The sequence below is a fragment of the Cyanistes caeruleus genome, chromosome 20 (assembly GCF_971803275.1).
Source record: "Cyanistes caeruleus chromosome 20, bCyaCae1.hap1.1, whole genome shotgun sequence".
Lineage (NCBI taxonomy): Eukaryota > Metazoa > Chordata > Aves > Passeriformes > Paridae > Cyanistes > Cyanistes caeruleus.
In genome coordinates, this window is record NC_141720.1 from 8,693,918 (window position 1) to 8,720,743 (window position 26,826).

General features: G+C 39.0%; 1 protein-coding gene across 9 annotated transcripts in view; it reads right to left on the reverse strand.

Moving 5' to 3' along the window:
- Nucleotides 1–26,826, reverse strand: part of TTLL11 (tubulin tyrosine ligase like 11) — a 39,993-nt gene that overhangs the window by 9,268 nt on the left and 3,899 nt on the right. For all 9 annotated transcript variants that reach the window (XR_015278228.1, XR_015278229.1, XM_086858347.1 and 6 more), the window contains 6 exons: nucleotides 23,252–23,348; nucleotides 21,782–21,915; nucleotides 16,305–16,880; nucleotides 15,651–15,746; nucleotides 15,014–15,132; nucleotides 319–546 (listed from right to left, as the gene is read on the reverse strand). Coding sequence is in view for 7 of the 9 variants with exons in the window: in XM_086858347.1 (XP_086714473.1) it covers nucleotides 319–546; nucleotides 15,014–15,132; nucleotides 15,651–15,746; nucleotides 16,305–16,880; nucleotides 21,782–21,915; nucleotides 23,252–23,348 (1,250 nt within the window). In the remaining 2 variants the exon portion in view is untranslated. The remainder of the gene's footprint in view (nucleotides 1–318; nucleotides 547–15,013; nucleotides 15,133–15,650; nucleotides 15,747–16,304; nucleotides 16,881–21,781; nucleotides 21,916–23,251; nucleotides 23,349–26,826) is intronic.

Sequence of the window (26,826 nt, forward strand, 5' to 3'; positions counted from 1 at the left end):
CCACTGCCGACAGAATCACATCAAGTGACCCAATTTCAGTTGTCACATCCTCACAATGATATTTCTACCATTTACCAGGAACGTGACATGTTGACGAAGACGGCAAATTGTATCTGCCAAAGTATCGCTGATCTGCTGTCAAATAAAGACCCAACTTCATCCCAGACACAAATTCATAGGTCAGGTATTTCAGGAGCTTGGAATGATGAAAACAGATCTATTTTAGAACAGAACAGGCAGTAGCTCTGTGCTGGAAGGCATCACAAAGCCTGCAAGCTGAGGGTGGACCACTGGCAGGGCCAGCTTTACCCCACTGACCTTATGAAGGTGCGGAACCCCGTTGGGCCCAGCTTGGTGGTGCCTTTGACCCCGAGGAAGCGGATGAAGAGCGCGGCCACCCTGTCCACGAGGCGCAGGTAGCTGAACTGCTTGGCGTACTTGGGGAACACCTGCTTGAGGCACAGCGAGGGCAGAGCGGCCTCGGGGCTCAGGGGAGCGTCCGGCAGCTCCTCGCTCGCTCCCGGCGCCGGCTCCAAGCTCTGGCACCTGCAGCACAGAATGGCAGAGGGGTCAGCTTGGAAGGACCTCAGAGCTCCTCCCATCCAGCCCCTCCATGGGGACAAATCCCACAGACCAGGGTGCTCCTGGACACCAAGCCACTGCTGCCGGGGTGGCACTGTCACCCTGCAGTTTACAAAGCACCTGGCCTTCTACGACTATTGCTGCAAAATGTTAAAATAATTATATTCATTTTATCCACACTTCTATTCACTAAGGTTGAATGTCTATAAATGTGACCAATGTTTTTATAAAAGCCTAAAAAGTCTTTAAAATTAGGTAGTGCTTTAATAATGTTCTTCTTTGCTGCAGATAGTACAGTAGGAAAATAATGGTATTTTTGTCATTAGTTAAATAAAGCTTAAAGTTATTAGTTTTATTCTTTGTCATGTAAGATGGGATGGTGGTGTCACTGCTGTTGAACACCTGTCAAAAGAGCAAGAGTATGTACAGCCAAGAAACAACTAGCACACAGGCTTCTATTTTTAATCTTAAAAGGTCTGTTCATGAATTTAAAAATTCAAATCTTCAGCCAGTTGAACCAGACCTTGACCAAATGTGAAACCTTGTACTCAGCAGAGAGGAGGTTGTGCTGTTTGTAATACAACTCTCATTTTAATGATGCCTGGAAGCCACAAACCCTTCCTCATTCTAAATTCAACAGTGTTTTGGATTGTACATTATTCATTCATCATTAATGTTTTTAGTTAAAAAAAATATAAAGCTTTACTTTAAAAGGTGCAAGCAGAGTTGAGGATATTTCATTTTTTATAGCAAACACTGAAGTGACTATTAAAGGGATCAGCTTCAGAGCTCTGAATTCTGGCCCAGCAATGAGAAATGTCATGGAGAGAACACCCAAACCAGAACCAGTGCTCTGGACACATCATCACTGCTGAGAGCTACAGAAGACTCTGTCTCTCTGGCTGAGGGAAAATGGACACAAATTATTAAAATATCTCCGGTTTGACTTAGGGTCATAAAAAAAAAAAAATTATTTTGGTCAAAGAAAATATATTCTTGGATGCAATAAGGCAGAGACTCTAAAGTACCACCTAGAATTTCCTGCTTCCCCTCCTTTCTAAGGAGAAAAGCCTACAGCTGTCTTTGAGGTCATGGATAAAACTCAGAACCAGCATTCCATTTCAAACTTTTACTGAGAGAGCTCTTAAATCCATACTTCTTATTAGAAAAGTATTTTAAAATTAAAACCAGCAGTTTTTTGAATGCTACTGCATGTGTCGTTCCCTTCCACTTATATACACTGGGAACGTCTGTAAAATATTTAAATCAGAACAAGAAAACTTAATTTAGTCTTTATTGCCAAATGTTGTACTTCCATTTGGTAAAAAAGAAAAAAAAAGGAATATACTTCTTAGTTTGCTTTTCCAGGTTAGGACTTTTATAAAGTTTAATGATTTGTTTTCATTTTTAAGTTCCCCCACAAGATTTCCTTACTTTTCCTTTTCTAAAACACTAGAGCCCAATTAATATGATCATACAATTTGAATTGCAGTGAAAGATATATTTTGCACTTTTATTAAAACTCAGACTTTCCAAAGCAAACCTGCACAAGGGCTTGTCTTGTGTCTGCACTATGAATTGATCCATGGACCTGCCTATTCTGCACACTCACCTTCCCTGATTTACACTGACTGGATTCAGGGTACAATTCTCCACTGCTGCCACAGACAGTGCCTCAATAAAAGTTTATTTTCTGTATTATTCACACACCTGTGTGCCCCCACCTCAGTGTGGTCTCAACATGGCTAATTAAGACAAACTGCCTGGGCAGGTCCATACAGCCAAGTGTGCTGCCTGTAAATAGAGAATTTTACTGTGGTTGCATATTTTTCAAGGAAAAGGTGTAGAGCCCATTTTTTCCTCAGCACTCACACAAACTGCACTCCTTGCCATGCCCCATTTCGTGCTCTCTGCCAGTGCCACATCGTGAGGGGCTGAACTCCCCAAGACTCACCAGTCAAAGACCAGGATCAGCAGCCTCCTCAGAGCAGAAAGAAAGAAAGGAAAAGGAGGAAAAAAACCAGCAGAGAGAAGGAGAGATGATGGCAAGAGTGCAGGAGGAAGGAGCTACAAAGAGCAGAAATACAGCTCCAAGCCCAGCAGCAGTGAAAACGTGAGGGGGATTTTCATCTCCATGTCTACCTTTAGTGCAGCAGTCAACTGGAAAATACCAAAGTACTCATTTTGTAATCTCACCTGTCATAGAATCACAGAATGGTTTGGGCTGGAAGGCACCTTCAAGCCCATCCAGGTCCATCCATGGGCAGGGAGACTTTCCACTATCCCAGGCTACTCCCAGCCCTGTCCAGCCTGGCCTGGGACTCTTGCAGGGATCCAGGGGCAGCCACAGGGATCCTGAGGCCCTGCAAACCTCATGGATTCAGCGGGGACCTGCGGTGGGGAAGGGACCAGGATCTCCAGAGAACCCTGCCCAGGTCCCCTCCATTAGCTCCTCTCCCACGGGATTTCCAACAGGCCAAGGGGAGGAGAAGAAAGCTGAGCCCCATTCTTTAAAGCTGCTTGTTAGAATTAATTGTTTTGACTGACACAGCTGAGTCAGGCAAATGAATGAAAGGTCAAATATAAGGTAATGCTTCTGTTGCCACACAGAAAAAAAGCAAAGCTTCATTTACATACTAATGTCTGACCTCAATACATTAGTTTCTCTAATTCTGCAGCTTATGAAAGATCACTCTTTAGAAATGATCAACTGTGGTGCAGCTTTAAAAAAATTTAAATTTTAATAAAGCTTATGGAAATGACATCTAAGACTACTTATCTTTTATACATGATTACTAATTTATTAATGTTTCCTCCATCTATGTTTTATTCCTTTCTTTCTGACCAGCGTTAATCTTCATGCAAATACAAGTTGCTAAGGGACAAACAAATTTGCAACTACTAATTAACGGCTTCAAAATTTGCAGCATTTTGTACACTTGTATATAAAATTTAGCTGTCAAACTCAGAGTAAAATGGGGTAAGAATCACAATATTAATATTTCTAAGAATGCTTACTTGATGTATTTTACATTTAGGGCATTGCTAGAAGTATAAATTAAGCAATTTCAGTATCAGCTTACAACTGCTTACCTAATAAAAGAAAATATTATGTTCTGGATTCTGAAGCTATAATTATTCCCTCAGCTGAACCTCTATTCTCCAAGCAAGGACTATGTTAACATAGTTAGAAGCAGAGACTATTTTGCATGACAAATCTATCTATCTACCCATTTATCAGCACAGAATATGGACCTCCCAAAGAACAGGTAAGTGTTTGTACCTGGAGCTTGTAGGAAGGAAATATATTTGTGTGCTCATTCACAGAAATAAATCATTTAGGAAACTAAGGCCAAGCCAGAGCAGTGTCTCTGCATTATCAACCATTCATGAATTTGCTTTTATGAACTAATCCCATTACTTTTATTATCACAGAGACTTCCAGCACTCCCAGCATGTCACAGCAAGCAGTTTCACGGTTTGCCTGCATGTTGTGTGAGTAATCAGCTTTTGTTTTGTTCTGGCCACTCGTGAGTGTCATTTGAAAAAAATGAATATTCATCCCCTCTTTACCCTCTGGCAAAGTAAAGAAAAACATCAATAGCACAAGAATTTCCACCTTTCAAAATAATAATATAGTTGCACAAAAATAGAAGTGTTAAAAGAATGTTACCCACAGAGTAAGAGATTTTTGACATTATGTTAGAAAAATTATGGCTCTTACATAGAGTTTATTCAACACTTTGGAGAATGCTTTGAGGCAGGCAAAGCAACCCCAGTAAAGAGTCCATATTTCAAAGAGCAGAATCAATCAGATTAAACATATTATTGATAATCACCATGGTGCTGGCAGACAATGAACTTCTGATCACACCAAATACATTTTGAAAACACAGCAGCTGTGCTGTCTCTGGGAAGCAGAAAAAGCTGAAAGCAGAATTTCCATCTCTCTCCGAGAGAGAAAAAATCCCAACCCTTTATCTCAGTTAAAGAAATAAAATGGGTAAATCACCTCATTTAGATTTTAAACTTCACCTGCAGCTTCCATGGTGTCCCTGTGGAATGGTGAAAGACATGGAGCATGTGCACTGCTTATTTCACAGAGCTGGCAAACACATTTTAGGTGAATCCATGGGTAAAATGTACTCCATAGCTTTGCCATTTGCTTAAGAAAACCACACTAATTTATTAGACTGTTGGAAGAGTGGAGCCCAAGCCCCTGCAGCCTGTCAGCAGCCATCACAGCAGCTCTCACCCACAGCATCCTCTCCGTTCCTGTCCCTGGAGTGCTGTTTGTTTGCCACAGCCATCAGTCCCCTTTCTGAGAAGGATGGTTCACTGCCTCTTCAGATTGATGGATTTATTATAAAAATAAACACTTCTCATTAAAGATTAAATAGCTTTTGGCAGAAAACAGAAGACTGGAAAGTTTGCTGCCTTCACACAGTGTTAATGAGTGTTTCCAAGATGTAGAAACTTGGCATGGATCCTGCTCTGCTCCACACCAGGGACACAAAGCCATGGATGAGAACATTACTGACGTTTTCATTTCATATGCAGAGAAGTCTAGAGCTGTGGTTTGAATTCTATAGCCCTCTCTAATTCATAATGTAAATAATTAAAGGCAAAATGCATCTGAGGAGTCTCAGGTGCTGAAAAAACCCAGCTATTTCCTAATTATTAATTGAGATTCTGTACTTTCAACTTTCTCCTCTTAAGAATAATGGCGGTATCATTTTGTACTCACTGTAGATTTATTACTCTTAATGTAACCCAAGCAGTGAATGCTTATGTTATTACCTGTCAGCTATGAGTGCAGCAGAAAATATGGCATTACTGTAATGAAATAATGAGTAAGCAATGCAAATCCTGCATCCAAAGACTTTGTTCCACTGTAGCAAAAATTATTACAGAACAAAGATCATTAAATATAGTCCCAAATACTTTATTTTCTGTGGAGGTAGCTGTTATTATTCCTAGTAGATTTATTTGTGTTCACTATTTGCTTTCAAGGTACTTATGTGCCTCATTATTTCTCCAGAGTTTCTTTTGTTTCTTTAGAAAAGTGTGCCTGAAAAATAATAATGCAGGATAGTGCAAAGGCAAACCAGCTGTAAAGCCCAGGAATCCACTGAAATTAGACCACCAAGTGTTTTACAGTAGAACAGAAAAAAAAAAAAAAAAACAAACCCCAGGATATTTCTTCCCATGTGGAAATTATTCTTAGAAAGCAGTTATGCTTATGCTGGGACAGAAAAGGAGCTTTTCCCTGTCATCCAAGGGAGCAGAATGCAGCAGTGCAATTGCATTTTATCAGCCTTAATCCTCCTATTAAAGCAGGTGAATTCTCATACACAAAATAACACTCCTGATGATTACACTGCTATTAAGTCATGTGACTTCATGCTTTCATTTTGTGGCAACTGGGTGCTAGGCAGTTTTATTGCTTTCTCAGTGTTTCAGAGACTAGAGACCAATTATTACTTAAAAATAAGCCAATCATCTCTCTCGCTGAAAGATGACTTGCAGCAGAAGTTAAATTATAGAGAACATCACTGCCCCCAATACATTAATTTCTGTCACTCTGTCACTGTAAAAATTTACAGCAGATATAATCTCTTTGAAGGGGGATCAAGTCATAGAAAGTACGAGCCTAGTTTTAAATAGAATTTTAATTTTAATGAAAGCTTCAGGGAATGATGTTTATGCTGCTTATCTTTCATACCTGGTGATTAAGTTAATTTATACTTAATGGAAGAGGATATTTCTAATCCCCAGACAGGCTCAACATCTGTCTGTGACTATGTTTTTGGAAGCCTTAAGCTGCTTGTGATTGATGTAATAAAACCAGGATCCTGCAGAACTGACACCTGAAGGATATCTGTAAGAGGGAAAATGTTATTTTTCTGCTCAATGCCTCTGCTTAAGTCAAACCAAAACCCAAGCACTTAATATTGCTGTCCCTTAAAAACCTGCTTTGCTCTCCCTCACCATTATTGGAGTATGAACAGGGCAATATGCAAACAGTTCTCAAATATGTTTATGATCCAATATTCACTCATTATGTGCAGTGCCTGAGACATGTAACTTTCTGATGGCCTGAAGATAATGAGAATAATAAATCTCCTGTGAAAAAATCTGTGAAACAGTCTCCATTTTTCCTTCACTTCTCATTCCATGTCTATTTAAAAATAAATATTAGCAAAAATAAATGTTTGCACTTATCACATAATTATAACAGGAAAAAAAAGTCTTGAAATGTAAACATCTTGCCAGAAAAAGATAACATTTTCAACTTTTTCCCAAGAAATCAGAGTAGTGTCAAAGAAAAAGAAACAGGTATTTCCAGCTGTCATTTATATTCATGTTATTTTAAATTCTAATTCTTACAAGGCACCTGCATGGAAGAACTTTGCACTGGTGTTCAGGGATATAATCCATGTGTGCTCATTCATTTATTCCATTTCACTGTCAGCTATTACAAGCCTGTGATGTGGCCCAGGAGCCCCACTCCAAGGAGTGATTTGTTTCTTTCCTTAGTGAGGTGATGCACCTCAGCCTGCCCTTGGCTGATCAATTGGTTCTAACATCTTCTAGGCTGCATGAAATCTGATTTGTTGAAATCAATTTGTTCATGGGTTGTACCATTCCTGAGAGAACACAAAGTACACACCACGACTCAGGAGTCACATGAGGAACTGGAAGATGGAACTGGAGACCAAGACAAAGCATTCAAGCAAAACTCAAAGCATTTATGCAAAACTATCACAGCTGGCTGTAGTTTTAGTTACACATAACAAAGAGATTGTAAAGATGTCAAGGAGACAGAAATAAGACATTTGAATACCATATACACATAGCCCTGCTGTACATACAGACAAAAATACACACTATGTAACTACTATTTCTGGTTGTAGTATATACCTGTACACTTATGCTATGAAAACTATCTGGTGGGAAGCAATTCAGTATAAGAGAGATTACAGAAAATTAGAAGTTATCGGAGTTTACATTACAGAGCAACTGGGAAAATTGATTTAAAGGCAGAGTTGCTTCTATGCAGCACAAACACTCAAGAAGGTGAAAGGGAAAAATGTCAAATTAAATACACATATATCTTTCACTTTAGACAAGGAAATTAAGCTAATATTCTGAAAATCGAATTTCATTCAAGAAGCATTTAACTGCTTCTTAGATTAGTAATGGAAATTGTGCATATACAAAAGCCAGGAAAAAACTCTACAGGTCAAGAGTGCAGCTGAATCACTGCTCCTGCAGTAAGATACCACCCAAAAACTAGATTATGTTAGCAAGCTACAGGCTACCTAGAGGTGAAGATGATTTTGCTGGTGATAGCAGAAACTCAGCTCAAATGATTAACATATTGAAGTGTCAGGAAAAAACACTTTGCACTGAAACCTGACTATTAATGTCCTTCCCTGTATGAACACAAAAATTCAGTGAACCCCCCTAGACAGGGAAGGCACACACAGATGTTGTCTTTAAGAGAGGGAAAAAAGTGGTTTTAACTTCAAGCTACAACAGCTTTCTTGTATTGAAAATTAAAGAGGAAATTACAGGGGGTGGAACAAGATGATCTTGAAGGTCCCTTCCAGCAGAAGGCTGACTCCACCAAAGACTTAAATAAACACTTCAGTACTTGATGAATAAGGTCAGAATTGCTGTTGTTTTATATTCTATCCAATGTAACTTGAGCACATTTCTGACCACATTTAACCTGAATCTTCACTGGTTTCAGCTGAAGCTTCCCATCAGCAACGCCCGGATACAGCAAACATCTGTGTGCAGCACAGCTCCCAGGGATGCTTTGAAGTCCTGCTGACTTTATGGTTTAAAAAACAAAGCAAAGCAACACAAAGCAGCTTACTTTGTTAGAAGTGAGTAAAAGCAGGAGCAGACAGCAGAGGAGCTCCAAGATCCACGTGGCAGTTTGGGAAGCAGGCTCGGAGAGCAGAGCTGAGCCATCGGCTGCTGCTCCTCTTGCCTTAGTCAGAGCTGCTGGGTCGGTGCTGAGGGGCACAAACTGCATCTAAACCTGCCTGAAACCAGCTTCTCCTACCATCAAGACTCACTGACAACGAGACTCTCATCAAATCAAATCACCGAATCCAAAGATGTATTTAGACCTGCTGCCTCCATGTTCATTTTGATGCCATGTGGAAAGAGATGAAGCAGCCACCCCTTTATTCCTGACCTCCCTTCTTTTTGGGCAAACCTTGGAGATTACAGCAACTCTTGGGGCTGCACTACAAAACAAGAGGAAAATTATATTTTTCCTTTTCTCTGTATTTTATCACAAAGGCTTTCTTTTTTGTGTAACAATCATTGTAAGATGGGAAAAATATTTTTAAAAATACCCTTCTTAATGATCAACTTAAAATGTAATATGGTGTGAATATCTAAGAGATGTAATTACTACAGCATGTTTTGATACATTCAAATGTTTAGAAAGTTCAGGTAATATGGAGACACTTGTGACAGGTCACATTCCTTAGTTTATCTCCATTCCTTCCTCTACTGCTCACGAGAGAGAAAAAAGAAATAAAAGAGATGTCAATAAAAACTAATTAGATTAGCTGCATCTCAAAGCACTGTGATTCAAGTCTAATTGGCCAAAGTAGTCTCCATTCCCAATTTGATAGCACAGACCCAGAGCTGGGCTCACCCCAGAGCCAGGGGCACTGCACACACCAATTACTGCTAAAGCACACCATGGGTTTGGGCCAATTAATTCCATAGTGCTGAAAATGAAACCTTTTCAAATCCTGCAACCCATATCAGTTCTTGTCCATTAAAATTTCCAAATGAGCTGGGCCTGTCATCAGCTCACTTGCTCAGTACATTGTAAGCACTTCCAGCTGTCCCTCAATATGGGGTCATTGCAAGAGATTCAGGATAAGACTGAATTCACTCTTTACGGTCAAGTTAAAGTACATACAGCCTGTCCAGTCAAGATGTGAGTGCTTAGAATACAATGTGTGAGCAAACACAAACCTGCCTGCAAAACTGGACTGTGAATAACAGCACTTTTTGCAGTGGTGAAGGCTAAAATAGGACTAATCATAAATTAATCTGCATCTATGCAAGGAATATGGTTTTAGCTATTTTTAAAGAAATATTATTACCCATTTTAAGTCAATTAAAACATTTCAGATTATATTTTAGCTTATAGCCACTTAGTAATTAAAAGATCTATCATCAGATTTAATTATCTTTTCTGTGTTGGGACTTCTGCCACAGCAAATTCAAATTGTTTGCCAGTGTTCTGCCCTGAGAGTCATATTTTCTGTTGTTGTAGTACAACATAAGTGGCTCTTAAAACCAAAGGAGAACTATTCTGTCAGTCAAGCACTACCAGATCCTTCCCTTTATGGAGGGACATCTCACACTGTAGTTCATAGAATTTCCAATAGGGCCTGTCCTAATCAATAGGAGAAAGGTTAAATGCTCTTAAGGATGTAGCAGATAAATAATTGGAAAAGCAAGAACAGAGAGCAAGGACCAAGATAGCACAACATCTGCATCATAAAACTGAAGACAGTCATTGAGGCAAGATCTTCTTCAGCAGGATGAGAAATAGCAGTAGAAATAAATACTCTCAACTACAGAAAAACAGAGTTAACATTCCAGTAATCTGAACTGAAGGAACATTGACAAACATCACATTTAAAAGTCTCTCTCACATGTCTAACTCATCAAAAGCTGCCTGGGCTAATGTAACAGGCACGAATTGATAGTGGAGCTGGCAGATTGCCTGATGAAGGACTAAACCAGAAAGCCCTCTAGGAAAGAGAAAGGGGCTAATTCAATGTGCTTCCAGAGGGCTTTGGCAGAATGAGCCTGAATATGAACGTTGGGTCATTTTGAGTGATGGAGAAAAGAATTGTGTCAGCCTCCAAAATGAACCAGAGGAGAAAGATCAATCTCAAGAAAGCCACATATAGGGAGTATTTCTCAGGCAGGAATCAGACTTGGAGTGAAGAGGGGGTGCTTGAGAGGCATTTGAATAGCTGCAAACCTGAGCAGACTTGCAAGGGATGCAGGAATCAACTGAAAGCTCCGGCAGACAGCTCATAAAGTCAATTAGCAAACAGAAACCCAAACACTGATACTTCCATAGCTGGGTTTATTACATGCTTATTTTGATAGGCACTAAACTCACTCCATATAATGCAAAGGCACTGACAGCCCTGAGTAATGAATCCCTGAGGAACATAATACAGTTGCTCACAGCAGTGGAAACTAAGATACATTACAGCCAGCCTGAAGAACAGTCATTATTTTCTGATCAGTGATAGCTGCAGCACCAGCATTCCCCCATCCAGCCTCTCCATGTCTGTGCACAGAGTTTCTGACCCTCTTCAACCACCCCTGTCACACAATCATAACCTTACAATGCAGATAGTGAGATAAACACAGTAATAAATGGCAAGAATGACTTTATCATCAACAAAATCTAGGCTAATCATACTCTTGAGACATCTCTGCACAGCATATTTTCATTTTTCCATTAAACATGACTCTAACATCAGGGGAGGCTATAAAACTGAAGAAAAATATCTGGGAAATAAATGGAATACAACTGAACAGGTGATTTCCTGCCTTTCCTTAATAAAGTACAAAATTGCTCCTCAACATCAAGAAATTAAAAACAGCATTAGGATTTGGAAAATGTCTTTGGAACACAGAAAAGAATGACCAGAAATTAATTCATGTTTTCATTAAATACAGATCCCATTCTCCTCCTAGAAACTATTCACTTTTTCCTCTATCATGGAAAGGAATCATTTCAAGAGCAAAAATTGTGTAACCAACACAGTGGAAAAAATTAACCATCTTGTTTTGTGCAAGAAAAGAGGAAGATCTTTTGTGTAGCAAATTCTACAAAACCTTGTTTTGACTGAGTATCTTCCTAACACCAAAAGAATAAAATAAAAAAGGCAGTCTGACAGACATTAATATTTTCAGAACGCTCTCAGAGTGACATTAGCCAATGTTTGCATGCTGATTTTGCAAAAATTTGAGAGCAACCACATTGGGGTTCTTCCTGCTCAGGAAATTAGTTAATCATATTTGACATTTGCTAGAGCCACAGGACCCAGAGAAGAGAATTGTACCTGACATATTTTAAAAAGGGAAAAAATAATCAGAACATCACAAATAAATTTCAAGGCTGGTTTCAAATGGAAAAAAGCACTGCAGTGGCATGTACAGAGAATAGCACCCAAGAAAAGATAAACTAGCAATGAAACAGCGAGGGCGTGATAGGCAATAAACCAAAAGCATTCACTTTGGAGGGCACAAGGAATTGATTGTTTTTGTAACAGCCATAGATTAAATTACACTTCATTTCCAAAGTGTTTCAATTCTTTCTTCTGTCAATGGCTATTTCGGAGCTGAATAGAAGTCATTATATTACTTAGGGGGCTGCACCTTCATCATCTCTAGCATGGAAAAAGCAGATTTTATTCCATGAGCAACTCATATTTCTAATGACACGCATGCCATAACGCTATGATTTCTTTATCAAAAGAATAAAATGGTTCTTTTCTGTCTTGAAATATGTAAGAAACTAGGCCTGGAAATGCAAGAGATCACATTAGGACACAGAGTAAACAACAGCAACCAAAATACAAAGGAGTCCTTATTGCTGGATTAATTAGCATTAATAAACTAGGACATAAATATTTTGGACAGGACAGCAAAGTGGATCATTAGCATTTTGGAGATGATATAAATGTTCTTCCTATAACGTGCTGAGCAGTCCTGCTCCAAATGATCCTCCCAGCTTGCCTTTATACCTCCAAACATCTGACATCCAGTGGAGAATACACAGCATTTACATGAGACTGAGACTCCTTTTTGCTCCTCCAATCTAATGCAATTTGAGGAAGAATAAATTGCTAATAATTAAACAAACAGTGAAACGAGAACCTTTTTACTACTATCAAGATTCCAAATTAGGCACAGAAAAATAGAAGTTTGCAAAGCCTTTTGAAATGGATTTTCTGTTGGAGGCACAACATACACAATGATTTGCATCAGTGATTATCTTAATTAAACTGCTGTTTACATAAGTAACGTTGATTTACTTTACATGTTGTTCAGTGTCATTAGACCATTCATTTAATTGTGCAAATTTCCTTTAGCTGAAGCCTTCTCCCACCTTCAGCAGTCTGTGAACAGCACCTCTGTTGTAAGGAGTGAATCCAGAGCGAGTTTAATAATTACTACACAAGCTTCAGACAAGTTTCAGTCACACAAATCACTGGGTTAGCTCCAGAATGTCAATGGCCTGGATGTTTGCCATCATCTATTCAAGCCTTAAAATCCATAAGAACAGTGCTGCCACAAAGAGCAAAGATCAGTACCTTCCATGATATTTTATTCAATGTTTAAATTCCTTAATGATGAGCAAAACTTGAGTTCCACATTAAGTGACTTAAAACTAGGAAAAGATCAGTTCTGCTGTGGGAGAAAAGCCACCATGTATATTTAAATACATTAATTTGAACATGTATCACAGCAGATTTTCAATCACTAATTGCTGGCAGTGCCAAGATAATTACTAGCAATCCCTGCATGTAAAGACTGGAGTTGTGCTGGAAAAATTAAGAGATATATATGGAATGATAAAGTGACTTAACTTTTTTTCAGTGTTATACACTACCTGATAGGAAGGAGGAAAAAAATATCAAAACACTGTGAAGATGAGGGAAAATTAAACTAAAAAATATTCTGAGCTATTAATCCTTCCTGATAATGAAGTACTTCAGGATGACTTCTAAAACTCACTTTCATTTAGATGCCTCATTTATTTTAATCTGGGAGATAATTAGAAGGAAATCAAATTCTTCACAGCAGAATATTTACCTGAGATGCAGCTCAGACTTCTCAGTATTTCCCCTGCATGTTCAAACTCTATGTTACATATATTGCTAAAACTGAAATTAATGCCCGTTACTTAATTAGCATCAAAATTTGAATCTCCAAGGTTTGCTGCTGTGGTTAGCTGTCAGAACAGCCATTTTTTCACATTTTTTTTTCTATTAATAGGCCAACTTTTGCTCAAGAAGTTCCACACACTGCCCCCAGTTCAATAAAAAGCACGTGGAAGCAGAAGGGGTAAATGCCAGGGGAAAGATGGGCAGTTGTCACACGAGTTCCTGCACATCTTCACCAGCAGGTCCCAGGGCACTGCCCTGTGCAGGCTGACTTATAGTGCACAGAAATATTCATCTTCAAGATGCTCTGTTAGCCAGATTTCCCTGGAAGAAAAGCTGCACCACTGATGAATTCTTGCTGTGAAGAGCCAGTGGTTTATCTCATCACCAACTAATCCTGTTAGAACTTATTTAGCACTCACAATGTATCAGAGAAGAATCCTCAGCTGAATGAGCCTTCCCCACACACTGGCATCTTCCAGCAATTTATTTGTAATTATCATTTGCCTTTTTTCCATATCTAATATGAAGCTAATGAATGCCTGACATAACTTCAGCAGAAAAGACCATCATGACTAGTTACATAATTACAGGTTAAAAAATGATCTTTTTCAGCTCCATGCACTGAAGTAATCTTTAAGGGTAGAGGTTAAGTACAAGCAACACAGAGTATAAATTGCTTTGCAAAATGTTCTGTACACTGACCACAGCAACCTCTCTGTGTGGCACTGCCTTTGAAGGAAGAGTTTGATCTCATAATAATCTTGCAGTAGTACAGAACTTGTTAGTATTATCAGTCATGGGCCTCCGTCTACAAAAGGACAGCAAATTTGCACTTGAAATCATTATAGAATGTGAGTAACATTTCAGGTTACCACTAAGAGCCAAGAGGAGCAAAATGGATACTTTAGCTTGGAAGCAGACCTAGGAGCAAGAATTTCTAGGGAAAAAAGAAAAAAGAAAAAAAAATCATCCTTTCATATCTTCAAGGAACTGCTTAAAATGAAGTGTTTCATCAAAAAAGAAGATATGATTTCTCTCAGCCTGATCCCACCACAGGCATTCCCGTACAAGCTGCTGCAGGAAGTTCTCATTTCTAGATCATAGATTTAACTCTGTTTATTTTCACAGATTAAGGAAGCAATTTTTAAATACAATATTCATACTTTTCAGCTCCAATGGGGCAATTCATTCAGAGTAATTTGTGACTTTCAAGCAAATTAATAAACAAGTTTATGTCTCATGACTGTTTTGAATAAAAAAAAAGAGGCCTCAAGTAGAAGCACAAATAAATAAATCTGAGTTACTAAACTGTTTGCACCAGTTAAGAGTAAGATATTCCAGGGAAACTGGTGTATCCTGATTTACTGTCAGCTTGTGGACTTTCTCAGGAAAAAAAAAAAAATCTCATTTTTCTATTTATTGCAAGGCACTGATCCCAAACCAAGGAAAATCAACACACTTACTGAGTATCTTTCCTCTTCTTTTTCTGAGGGTCCACCAGCCGCAGAGTGTCTCTGATGACAGCAACCTTCACTTCTTCATCAACAGGGCTTGGGACATTTTCAAATACTCCAGGAGAAAGCTTTACATCACAGAGGGATAAAATTATTCACTACAGAACTAAGGGTGATTTATTCCACATTTGCTCAAACTTCATGCACATCATCTATATTTTGAATACACGATGATGGATTACAAAATACTTCTTCAAGGATGCACAAATACCTTCGCATTTTCAGTATGATGTTACAACAAATTTCTCTAGTAAACTGAAATATTAAAAAAAATATTGTTGCTGATGTTATGGCTTATATTATGTATACAGACATGAAAAAGATTATTAACAATCCCCTAAACACAATTAACGACTGCAGGAGATGATGAATAAATGCATTTATGACAGAGATGATGGAGAGCTTTCACAATTCCAATAAGTCACATTTCCTATGTATAAGATTAGCAATGATTTCAAAGCAGAAAATTACAGAGAAGCTTGGAGGCTTCATATTAGCAGACAGCTTTCATCTTTCAAACTAGGAAAAAAGCTCAGAAAACCCAACCTAAGCAATTTCATTCCAATATCACATTGACAACTCTTACCTCTTGCTCGTGTTCTATTCTCATGCTGGGGTTTGCATTTACTTCCAGTAACATGGGCTTCAAGTTTTTCATCAGAAGAATGTCAAACCCTAAAATCTGTGCGTAACAAGCAATATGTTACTTCAGTTCTACTCAGAGTGTTCTACAGAATGCAGTGTTTGTCCATATGGCAACACTGAGGAGGAAGAAACATTTGAGGGGAAGAAAAGAAGTAACTGAGAAACTCTGCACAGTCAGAAGAACTCCAGAAGCCACTTGTCTCCCATGCTAATGGCTCCTGTCACACCACCCCCATCCCTGAACACCGCATCTGCCAACAGGGAATCCTTGCACCCGTGGCATGGTGGGTCTTAAAAGCGCCAGGAGCCAAACTGTGTTAGCAACCTGCAAAGCTTCACTGCTAATATATAGAAAATAGAATCTGGAGTGAATACTGTCACTAACAAACTACACCCATTGAAAATTCTCTGTATCTGCTTAGGGCTGGAAGTAACAGAGGTGAGGAGACCGAGGTTTGACTTGGGTGAGGAGCTCTGAGCTCCCACCATTGAGCAGCACCATAACTAGAGAAACCTTTCAGAAAAGGCATTTAACCCTCAGAAAATTAATCTATGCATAGAAGTAACTGCATTCCTGGCAGAAATTCCAACTCACCTGGAAGCAAGTTGGCCCAGGTTTTCCTGCTGGTATGTCAGACTGATAGTAAACTTTCAGTTCTGGTGTCAGTGCAATAATTGTTTTAATCACCAATGAAATTATATCTGACCAGAGCTTTTTGACATCAGCTCCTCTGGAAGACAGTCTGCACAGAATGCTTGAAAAAGTCCTCTTGCTGCCAGTGTTTACACTGTCAGAATGGATGAAATTCCCACTATGGATATTTAGTGAATAGTTGGTTAAGTGCATAAAAACCTGGTGCAAATTTTTGAGAGTGGGTTCTTGATAGGGCTGTGTACAAAATCTAGAAAGTCCATCTTTGGCTATATAAATCTCTAAGGGTTCTAAGGATTTCAGTAGGACATAGAGACGAATATCAAATTTCAGTTTGTCCATGAGCAGTGGTTTGCAGATGTATTCCTGGACCACAGCTGGCCGGCTCTGGATGCTCCCCGTCAGCCTGATGTCACTTGGGTCCTTGATGAGGTAGATTCCATCCCCTTGGCAGCCTCCATCAGGCTTCACAATAAAAGTGGGCTTCCAGGATGGATTGCTGTCTTTCATCACACGAAACTAGAAGGAAAAGCAATACACTGAGAGTCACTAACTGGGGAAGGGAAGAAAGGCTGGTACTGTGAAAGCCAGTAAACAAAAATAAATAGAAATAGCATGATCACATCACCAGAGCAGTAGACACCATGCAAAAAAGGCAGAAGATGAACAGTGCTGACAAGCACAAGGAGAAACAAAAAAGCACGAGTAGGGAATTACTAGTACAGATAAAAGGTCATTTTATTTAACAAGCCATTGTATAAATCATTTCAGTAACTTCTTTTTAATATTCTGTTCCAATTTACAGAAGGAAATGGGGTATATCTCATGAGATCCATTTTAGTAGTCACTAGTGTATATGAAACTGCTAAGTTAAACTTTCATGCTGCATTTTGAACAATTACTGACAAAGACAATCATTAACTTAAGGAAAGGTGCCTTATTTATTGAGGTATGAGTGCAAATACTGCCAGAAGAAGGAAAACTGAAGTAAAAATCTGTCACTAACAATACCTTTTTCCACTACTGAAAATATTTCACCATCAGATACCCAGTGTTAATAAAACTGGGGAATGCTGAACTATGTACAGGTATAACTATGTCACTGACACATCTGCTGAATATCAGAGCTTTCATGTCATATACATATTTCCCACTACCTAAATAAATTCTAGTTTATTTATTACTTGTACAGCAGAAGTCAGAACTGCAGAGATGGGAATGCCTCAATCAGAAATGAAATTGATAAAGAAAGGGGAGCCCTAACAAAGAAAGTAGCTGAAGAAATGCAGGATGCAGGCTAGCAGGTTTATCAGCTACTCATGGAATTCAGGACAATAAAGCACTCAAAACCTCTTCCTTCCAAAACACAGGGATGTCCCAGCAGTGACCACTCCTTTCTTGCACTCCCACATTTTAGGGCCCCAGCCCTGAGGCTGCTCTCCCTCCTCTCCCTGCAGCCAGGCACAGGCTGAGCCCTGTCAGAGATCTGATTTTACCCCGTGGCTCACCAGCAACAACTTGAGATTGACTTCTAGAAGCCTGAGGACAGAAGCTACAAAGAACAAATCAGTTGCCACCATCAGCCCTGGAGAATTTAAGAGGGAAAAATCAGCCCACAGGAAAAGGCTGAGCATGGTCAGATCATTGTGAGAGCAGCAGCCTCTGCTGTACCATCAGGCTGCTGACCCTCAGGAGAGGCCCAGCTCTGTCAGCAGTGACATTCCCAAGGCCTCAAGGACTTCTGGCTCCTCCCTACCCAGTTATTTATTTCACTGAGAGTCACACTGCTAAAAGCCTTCCCTACCAGCTGCAGCAGAAGATCCATTATCCAGACTAGGATTTTTCTCACGGACAGGTGTCACACTGACTCAGTGAAAGATCCTTCTTCAAAATAGGTCACTCTGAGGGATAAAACGCCTCAGTGGAGGTCAGCCTTACATAAATGGCATGTGGATAAATAGGTGCAAGTAGATCAGCAGGCCTAGATGAGCAAAGGAGGAAAGCAGGATTTATGTCCTAGTCTTTTTACCACTATAGAATAATCTTTCCCTGATGTGACATTACCCAGCAGAGCAGAGGAGTTCTCTGGTTCACTGTTGTTAAAGTCAGCACCACAGAGAGACACCTGGTTAACCTGAGCCCTCCATGAGCAAACACACCCTGCTGTGACTGCTCTCCAACACACACAGCGCCAGTCCTGCCCTCCTAGGGCAGAAAATTGTGAAGAACCTCTGTGACACCAGGTGGAAGAATCTGCCCCAGGTCCCACATCTGCTGTTCACCCCTCAGGCTACATCTGCTCTGCTCCAGCAACACCTTTCCAAAAGAGATGATGCTTTCCAAAAGAGATGATGCTTTCCAAAAGAGATGATGCTTTCCAGGGATTATTGCTGAAGATGCAAAAGAACCTGCCTTTCAAAATATTGCACTCTAACAATCACTGGTCTCTGAGATCTCTCTTATCTTAAAATAGAAAGCAAATAATTTTCTCCATCATTTTCTATTCCATTTTTTTTTAATGGACTAAAAGGCCTGGATATTATTCAGGCTTTCTAGTCCATCAAAACCTACACATGGCAGATGAAGATAGGCTGGTGGGGAAAGGGGGAATAATAATCCAGAGTCAGTTTCAGTCAGTTTTTCAACAGATTTACTGTCTTGAAGAAAATAGATGGTTTCTTGATCTTCAAGGAAATTCCCAACAGTCATCTTCAAATTCTCCAAAATCCCCTCAACTATATTCCTTCAAATTCTCATTATGAGGAGGCTTGTCCAGACTTAGAAAATTCAGTCATGTAGGAAAATGAGTTTATACGAAATGAGGTATTTCTGTGTCCTTTGCTTGACAGAAGGAAATTATCTTTAAAAAAACATGTTAACCATTTACAGTTAACAGCAAGAAAATAGTTTGGTGAAAATCTGCTGGTTTGGCTTTCATGAGGAAACACAGGCTGAATTAATATAGTATTCTGGGGAAAAAAAAATGCATATAATGGGCTATAAGAACTGACAGCACAAAGACTGGAATATTCATGCCTATGCCTAAGAGGTATCCAAAAGCTAAAAACCTGATTAAAACACTGAAAATATGCTGTGCTGGAAATTAGACCGTCCAAATTAGATTTTTATTAAAAATTAATCATACTGGCCTATTCATCATCCTCACAGACAACACAAAGAAGGAAGTATGAGAACAATCATGGTCCTGGTCTGAATCCCAAGCTAGTTACTCTTCAGAAACTGGAATTTCATGTCAGAAATAAGTCCTTAGCACACACATTCCAACTAATTCTTCCCTACTAGTGAAGGAGCAGTGACTGCAGCACCTGAGAGCTTTGCTTATCTGTAATTCATCTTCTGTTACAGTGACATGTTAGTACAAAATATTTTAAAAAATAAGAAATTGGTGAATATTGAAAATAGCTAAGTATATATTTACTTAGTAAAATGAACTTTTAAATCCTTGATGAAAACACCTATCACTATCTCATTTCAATATAAATGACACTAAGGGAACTACCTTTATATTGGTATTTCCAGTATGAAGCTCATCCACCACAACTCCAGAGTAGTTTTCTCAATTACTGGCTTTCAAAGCACAGAAGATTGATATTAGATTACCTGTAGTGTTTTCTACTGAAACTAGGTAGAGGGGAAAGCTGACAGCATTTGATTTCATTATTGATAGATATGTATGAAAAAGTTCACTATCGTGACTACAGAAGTGAGGCACAGTAAGGATATTTGAGAGAGAAATTGTTTTGAAATGCTGTAGTGCATCAGGGGGAGGCAGCAAGATTTAAATTCTCAACGAGTTTCTTCTTTCAATAATCATTTCTATTACAGGCAAAATCTCACAGGTGTTAATTTCTCATCCAGCCCTTTGCAACAAAATCCTACACTACAAACAGCACCAAACATCTTCTCATGTCTAACCTATACCTGCAATGACACAATTTGACTTTTGATAATTAATATTTCAGAGTGTTCCAGTTCCTCCAGGGACATGTCTGACATGCAGGCACCACCAAAGCTCTCCCCACTTCTGTTGTGAACAAGCTGAAATGCAGGCTCAAGAGAGCTGACAGTTTTGGCAGCATTAGGGTTGCAAGGCAAACAAAATCACACATGAACAAATAAACAACAGAAAAGACTGGAGAATTCCTGCTGAGAACTCACCAAACTGCAAGTGAAAAGTGCTCTGAACCTTTTGTGGTTCACAGGGGGTTTGGAATGTTTTGAGTTGTATTTTTTCTTGTTCTGGAGGGGCTGCACTTCGAACTTGTGTTAAGTAGAACATAAACTCTTACAACATCAAATATAATGTTTGATAACAAGAACTATGCTTTTCTCCAACACAGATGGAAGAACATATGCAAAGGAAACTCCTAGGAGTGTGTCAGTGGACATCTGTTCCTGTTGGAACACGAGCAGCAGCGCTGGCAGTGCAGGGAGCAGAGCAGAGCTAACTCGCAGTGCCACCTGGTGCCAGCTCTCAGGGCTGAGCGTGTCCCTGCAGCCCCAAAGGCTCATCCACAGCCCCGGCTGCACCTCCTGCTCTGCTCCGGGTCACGGGCACTGACCTACCTGCCTTGCTGAGCTGTTCACACTCCTTTTACAGCCTGCTCTCACCCCGTGCCAGTCACCCAGCCCACTGGAAGAGTATCTATTACAATATGTTAATGAATTCAATTGGATTATGGATATGGTCATTAGCTAAAAAGTTGCACCCAGTACAAGAGTCTGTTGAAGCCCAGATCTTTCTTCTCTGTTTCCAAGCAGAGCATACTCTAGGATGCAAGAACACCCTGGCTGAGTCAGACAGGGTTAAACAAATGTTTATAGCATTTTAAAATATTTGTAATAACAGAATCAAACATCAACACACAGCATCACTCTTTTAATAAAAAAAAAATTAAAAAGCTGAAAAATACTTGCATTTTATTATATTCTGAATATTTAAACAAAACAGAAGTTTGACATGAGATGATGTGAGTGTATTTAACATTGCATACAATAAAATGCTCTTCAGAAGGGTTTGGGTACAACAGGCCAAGTGGACTAACAGGATTTCAGTGACAGTGAACGTGGTGAAGCACCACACTCTCCCTACACTGTACTGGAACCTCCTCAGGCCAGCAGAACTTGCAGGGAAAGGGCTGATGCTTCAACCAGGTTCAATTTTCAAACACCTCTCCTGGCACAGCAGAGAAATAGATTTGTTTTGAAGTTTTTTCCAGAACTTAACAAACAAAACATCCAGACATCCAGACCATAATTGATCCCAGGCAAACTGGAAAAGATGTCATCCACAGTCCCCAGGTGTCATTTTAAATAATCTGCTAGGTATAGAAGACCAAAGAATGACATGGATACAATATCCAACAAGTTACAGTAATCTGAGAGTAAAAGTTATGTACCTCAGCCACAAAGAGGGGCAGTTCTTCTGGCAGAATCCAGGACCGAGGGTAGAAGTTGTATTCCAGAGGAAACAGATCTTGCATTGTTCTCATGGCCCGACTCAGGGTAATTTTCCGAACCGTCTCCATCATGCCTGGGAGGAGAACAAAGTGAAAAAAACCCCACACTGAAGTCTCACCCTAACAGTAAATGTATCATTTCAGAGTATCATTGCTCATCCTGCTGGCAAGGCACTCTGGTCATGGCTATCAATAAAGTTGAACATCTTCTGAGATTTAAAATCTGACACAAAAATTGTGCCATTCCTCTACCATATTTACTATTGTATGTGTTTCTGTATAATATTAGAAAAAAAAAATTCTCAAAAAATACAGCTCAGAATAAAACATAAATCTGACTCAAATACAAAATGCCTTTGCCATAATCCAAATATTATTTTTCTAATCTATCACACCAGGGATAGGTACAAATGTAACTTAAATATAACAAACCACTTTGTGTTTACTTTGCAGTTATTTAGGTGTCTGCATCACAAAGAACAGGTTATTTTGTGAACAGCCAAACAAACATCTGCTGAAGTCTTATGTCCAATGGGAACATGACTAAAAAGCTATTTGTATGGAAAAGTTTCTGGTAAAACCCTGCATCAAGTTAGCACAACATTCCTGGAAATCAGGAATGGCTCTAATTTGATTCCTGTGCAGCCACTTGTTCACCAGGTAGAAGCCAAAATACAGACAGGTAACATTAATCTAACACTGATTTAAACCATCAGAAAACAACATCACCCTACACCTGAATGGGAACTTCCCTCAGGCAGGAGAAAGTCAGGGTAAATAAAGCCTGGAGTTCGATATCTGAGGTTCTTATGCTCACAGCACACTAACAGCAGCCATAAATCTGAAGTAAAGGGCTTAGATAAGTCAATACCTAAGCTCTTAGCTCTTATTTAGAGAGATCTCAACAGGGATTAAATGAGAAAAAAGGAGCTTAAAAAAGTAGAAGAGTCATCATAAGATGAGGACTGACATGAACTCTTCAATATTAAAAAATCCATTTAAGGAATTCTGCTTCGAGCTTCTCCCTGAGATAAGCCAGAGTACGAAACAAAACAGATTCTTTCCACTTTGAATCAAAACCAAATCCAAAGATACAGCACTGTTATCAGTGCCAGATAACAGACAGTAATTGCATACTTCACTTAAATTATAGCCTAACACTCTTCTTTTTCCTAACTTCACGTGTATGAAGTATTCTTCTCAACAAAACCATTTTCTCTCCAAATGTCAGTTCAAAAATTGTTCAAGACACCCACTCTGATATCCTCACCCCCTCAGCAAACCCAGTAATATGCCAAAAATACTATCAGCTGATTAGGCAGATAATTCACATTAAAAACCAGTGAAACACAGAACTAGGTCAAATAATCCTATTTTTAAAGCATTTGTTTAAACTAGAAAGTGAAGTACCTGGAAACTTGTTGACTTGCCCTGAGAAGATGTTGTTATCATGAAATGACACCCCATGCCAATAAATGTCACACGGCAAGCGGCGGCCAAACGGAAACTGCAAAAGAGAGCAGACAAGTTTTGAGCAACCTGGGAATACCTACTCATTCCTGCCTTCTTTAAACACTCATCTTAAGCATGAACCACTCGAGAACAGTCCTGACTATCAGAAGAAAACAAGCTCTGTATATTGGTTGAAAAACAGAATATTTGGATCAGCTCAAAGACTTGAAAGTGAACAAACCGGGAGAGTTTTTAGAAACCAAACCCAAATGACTGAGGCTTGGGCTGTGCTGAGAACCCCCAAGCTTCTGTCAAGTTATAAATGTAAAGTGGACATTCAAAGCAAGATATTTAAGTGCAGTAACTGTAATATTCATTTTTATATATCCAATTATAATTATTAATTTCTATAGTATTAATTCCTTTCTGCTACTAATAGCCTGTAATTAAAATAAAAGCTTGCAATTTAATTAATCATTTGTTGAGCATATATATTCCCACTATGAAGAACTAACGCGATTATTTCAACAATATTAAATATTCCAGATTCTCTTCCCATTCACACAAGATTTCACCATAAATTTGAATTATAAATAATTTGTTAAATAAAATAAATAATTATTATAAGTAGTTTGTTTACTATTATCTAAAACATCACCTTTTTTAACCAGGCTGAAGAGCTCAGAAGCAGCACTGCCAATTACTGAGAGCAAGTTTCTAACAGCAGTAAAGTTGTTTATAAAAAACCCAGTTGGTTTTGTGTGAAGAAGGTGGTCTTCTTTTTCATGCTTATTCTCTTTGACACGGCCCCATTTATCAATCCCAAAAACCCCATTTTATCTGCAGCTCCATGAAGATGCCATTTAACTACCATATGGAATACAGTCACAGGAATAGCTTCTATTACTAGGCTACATCTTTTTCAAATAAATCTGCTATATTTAGCATTTTAGGACAAATTTGCATTAAATATCTACCACTCTCATCACCCAGTGCCATTTACTTACTGAAAAAACCACAGTATTTTGCAGAAACTTCTTGTTCTTTACTTGAAATGCAATTTCTTATTTTAAAACATTTCTTTATGCAGTGGATCATCTTTCTTTGAGCATGACAGAAAAAAGAATTGCATAAACCTTTTGAGCGCATTACTTTATTTGCTACTTTAATTAAAATTTCAGTTTCCTCAGTAAATAGTCTTGAAAAATTAATTTAAAATGCTAATTGAGCTATGCATCCTTTCTGTTTCCTTACTCGCAGGGATGAGAAACCCAATTTAACAAGAGCCAGTGGATTCTGCACTTATTTCATTACTATTCAGCCTGCAAAATCTGTTTTTGTACAAGTGAAAATTAATTCTGTTGGGCTCTGAAAGACAATCAGTGGCCTTAACCTCTCTCCACAGGTATATCCAGAATACAGATGCAGCATTCGGTCTCAGAGTGCCCTTCCCACTACAACCTGAACAATTTATTTATTTATTAAATGAAATTGAAATGAAAGGAACAAAATTTGCATTTATATAACACCTTTCATCTACAGAGGATATCAAAGCTCTCTACAAACACTGCACAGAAATCCTTTCACAACAGATGAGGAGTGAGCAGCTCTGGACAGGAAGATGGAAGCACTGCACCCCCTTGTCAGTAATTTGGGACAGCACAGCAAGGGCCCTGATCCTGAGAAATCAAGATTATCTGGACTTATCCAACAATGGGATCAAACTCACCTGAATGAGCTGGGCAGGATTCTGTAACCTCTGCACTACACTTTATATAAGAGTGGTGTTTGGAGAGGAGCCAACAAGTTTGATTATCTGGCGCCTCTGGCAGTGCCAAGCAGATATAAATTAATTTTACTGTGGTGGGAGAGGCCTTTGCACCACATTACCAGCTCCTGGTGTGGGGCAGTGGTTAAAAAAGAAAGATGGTTGGAGCCATCCTTTTTTAAAATCTCTTAAATATTTTTTAGTCAGATTTGGGCAACATTTGTCAAAAAAAAAATAAACAAGGAGCCATAAAGAGAATAGAGTTGTTTCCACAGCTTTGACACAATTAATAATCCATCATAGTCAAATCTGACTGACAGGTCATTTCTACCTTTGGATTAGAAGCCAATAATTTAAATTGTCTCACAGGTCACATCAGTCTGTTCCATCATGTTTAATGACAAGTTAAATGACTCGTCTTCCACTCAGCTTTTCCCAGCATAAAACCTGAAACTCCCCACGCCTCGGTGCAGCTCCGGAACAGCGAGACAAATGAAACGCTTGACGCTGGGATATTTGATGCCTGGGACATCTGCTTCTTCCATTTTCCTGGTAATTGAAAGCTTGCTGGAGAAATAATTTATTAAGTGATGAATAAACTCGGGATGCAAGCTCAATTTGTGCACATTATTTCATTTGGCATATCATGTTCATTTAAAGAATCTGACACGCTGGATCAGATGGTCCAGCCTAGCGCCGGAATTGGCACACGCATTGAAACTCTGCTTCTTAAAAGGTCCACCCACACAGGCCTATCAAACCTGAGTGTTTCATTTACTCAAAATTCCCACAGATGGAAAAAAAAAAAACAGTTGGGTTTTTATTCTGTCTTTTGCTTCTGATAACAGAATCTCAATGGTCAGTTTGCTTTCTTGCACTCCTTCACCTCTTCCTCATGGATCAATACCACAGGATATTTCACCAATATTGGCAATATTTAGAGTATTCTTCCCTTTTTTGTGTATCTCATAATGACATTTACCATATGTCAACACACTAATGAATAATAAAATAATAAAGAATGGACATGTGACACTGTGAGAATGCTATACACTAGATAGAAAAAGTTATGGATCAAAAGTGCCTACTTGAAAAAGCACGTTATGCTGTCTCCTCCCAACAAAATATTCCAGCCAACACATCCAGCAGGAAAAACAAGAGAAATTAAACAAAAGCAAGAATAGGAAAATGTAAAAGAAGCAGAGAGGGAAAAGGATCAAAAGTATTATAGAAGGGATAACAGTAGAATAGCAGTCCCTGACACATCAGTATTTAAAATACATGCATTTCATTACTATTTCCAGGATTTTTTTGCAGTATTTTCCTGGATCCTGGAAGCAACACCCGTGTTCCCTCTGCTGGTCCTGCTGTAACACTGCAACCAGCTCCACGGCTCTGGTCATCCCTGACAGTGGTCTGAACAAATATTTTACTTCTATTTCTCTAAATGTCTGAAAGGGACATCTTTCAGAATTACATGTAGCTTCAATAGTTTTCCTTGGATTTATCTCCCCAATTTTATTATTTTTTCTCTTCAAATCTTGACCGGATCTTATTAACCTATTTTTAATATCCAGCAATACACGACAGTGACTTGTTTACAGGGAATGAGTTATCAGCCACCCAGATGGTGCAGTCAAGCATCACAAAATTCCGTATTAGGCCTCTTCTTTATTAAGAGACAAAGTGGCCAGAGGAGGAAGCAACAAACTAAATGAAAAACATTGACCCAAGAAAGAGATGGAGGAGAGAGGATATTGAGGGA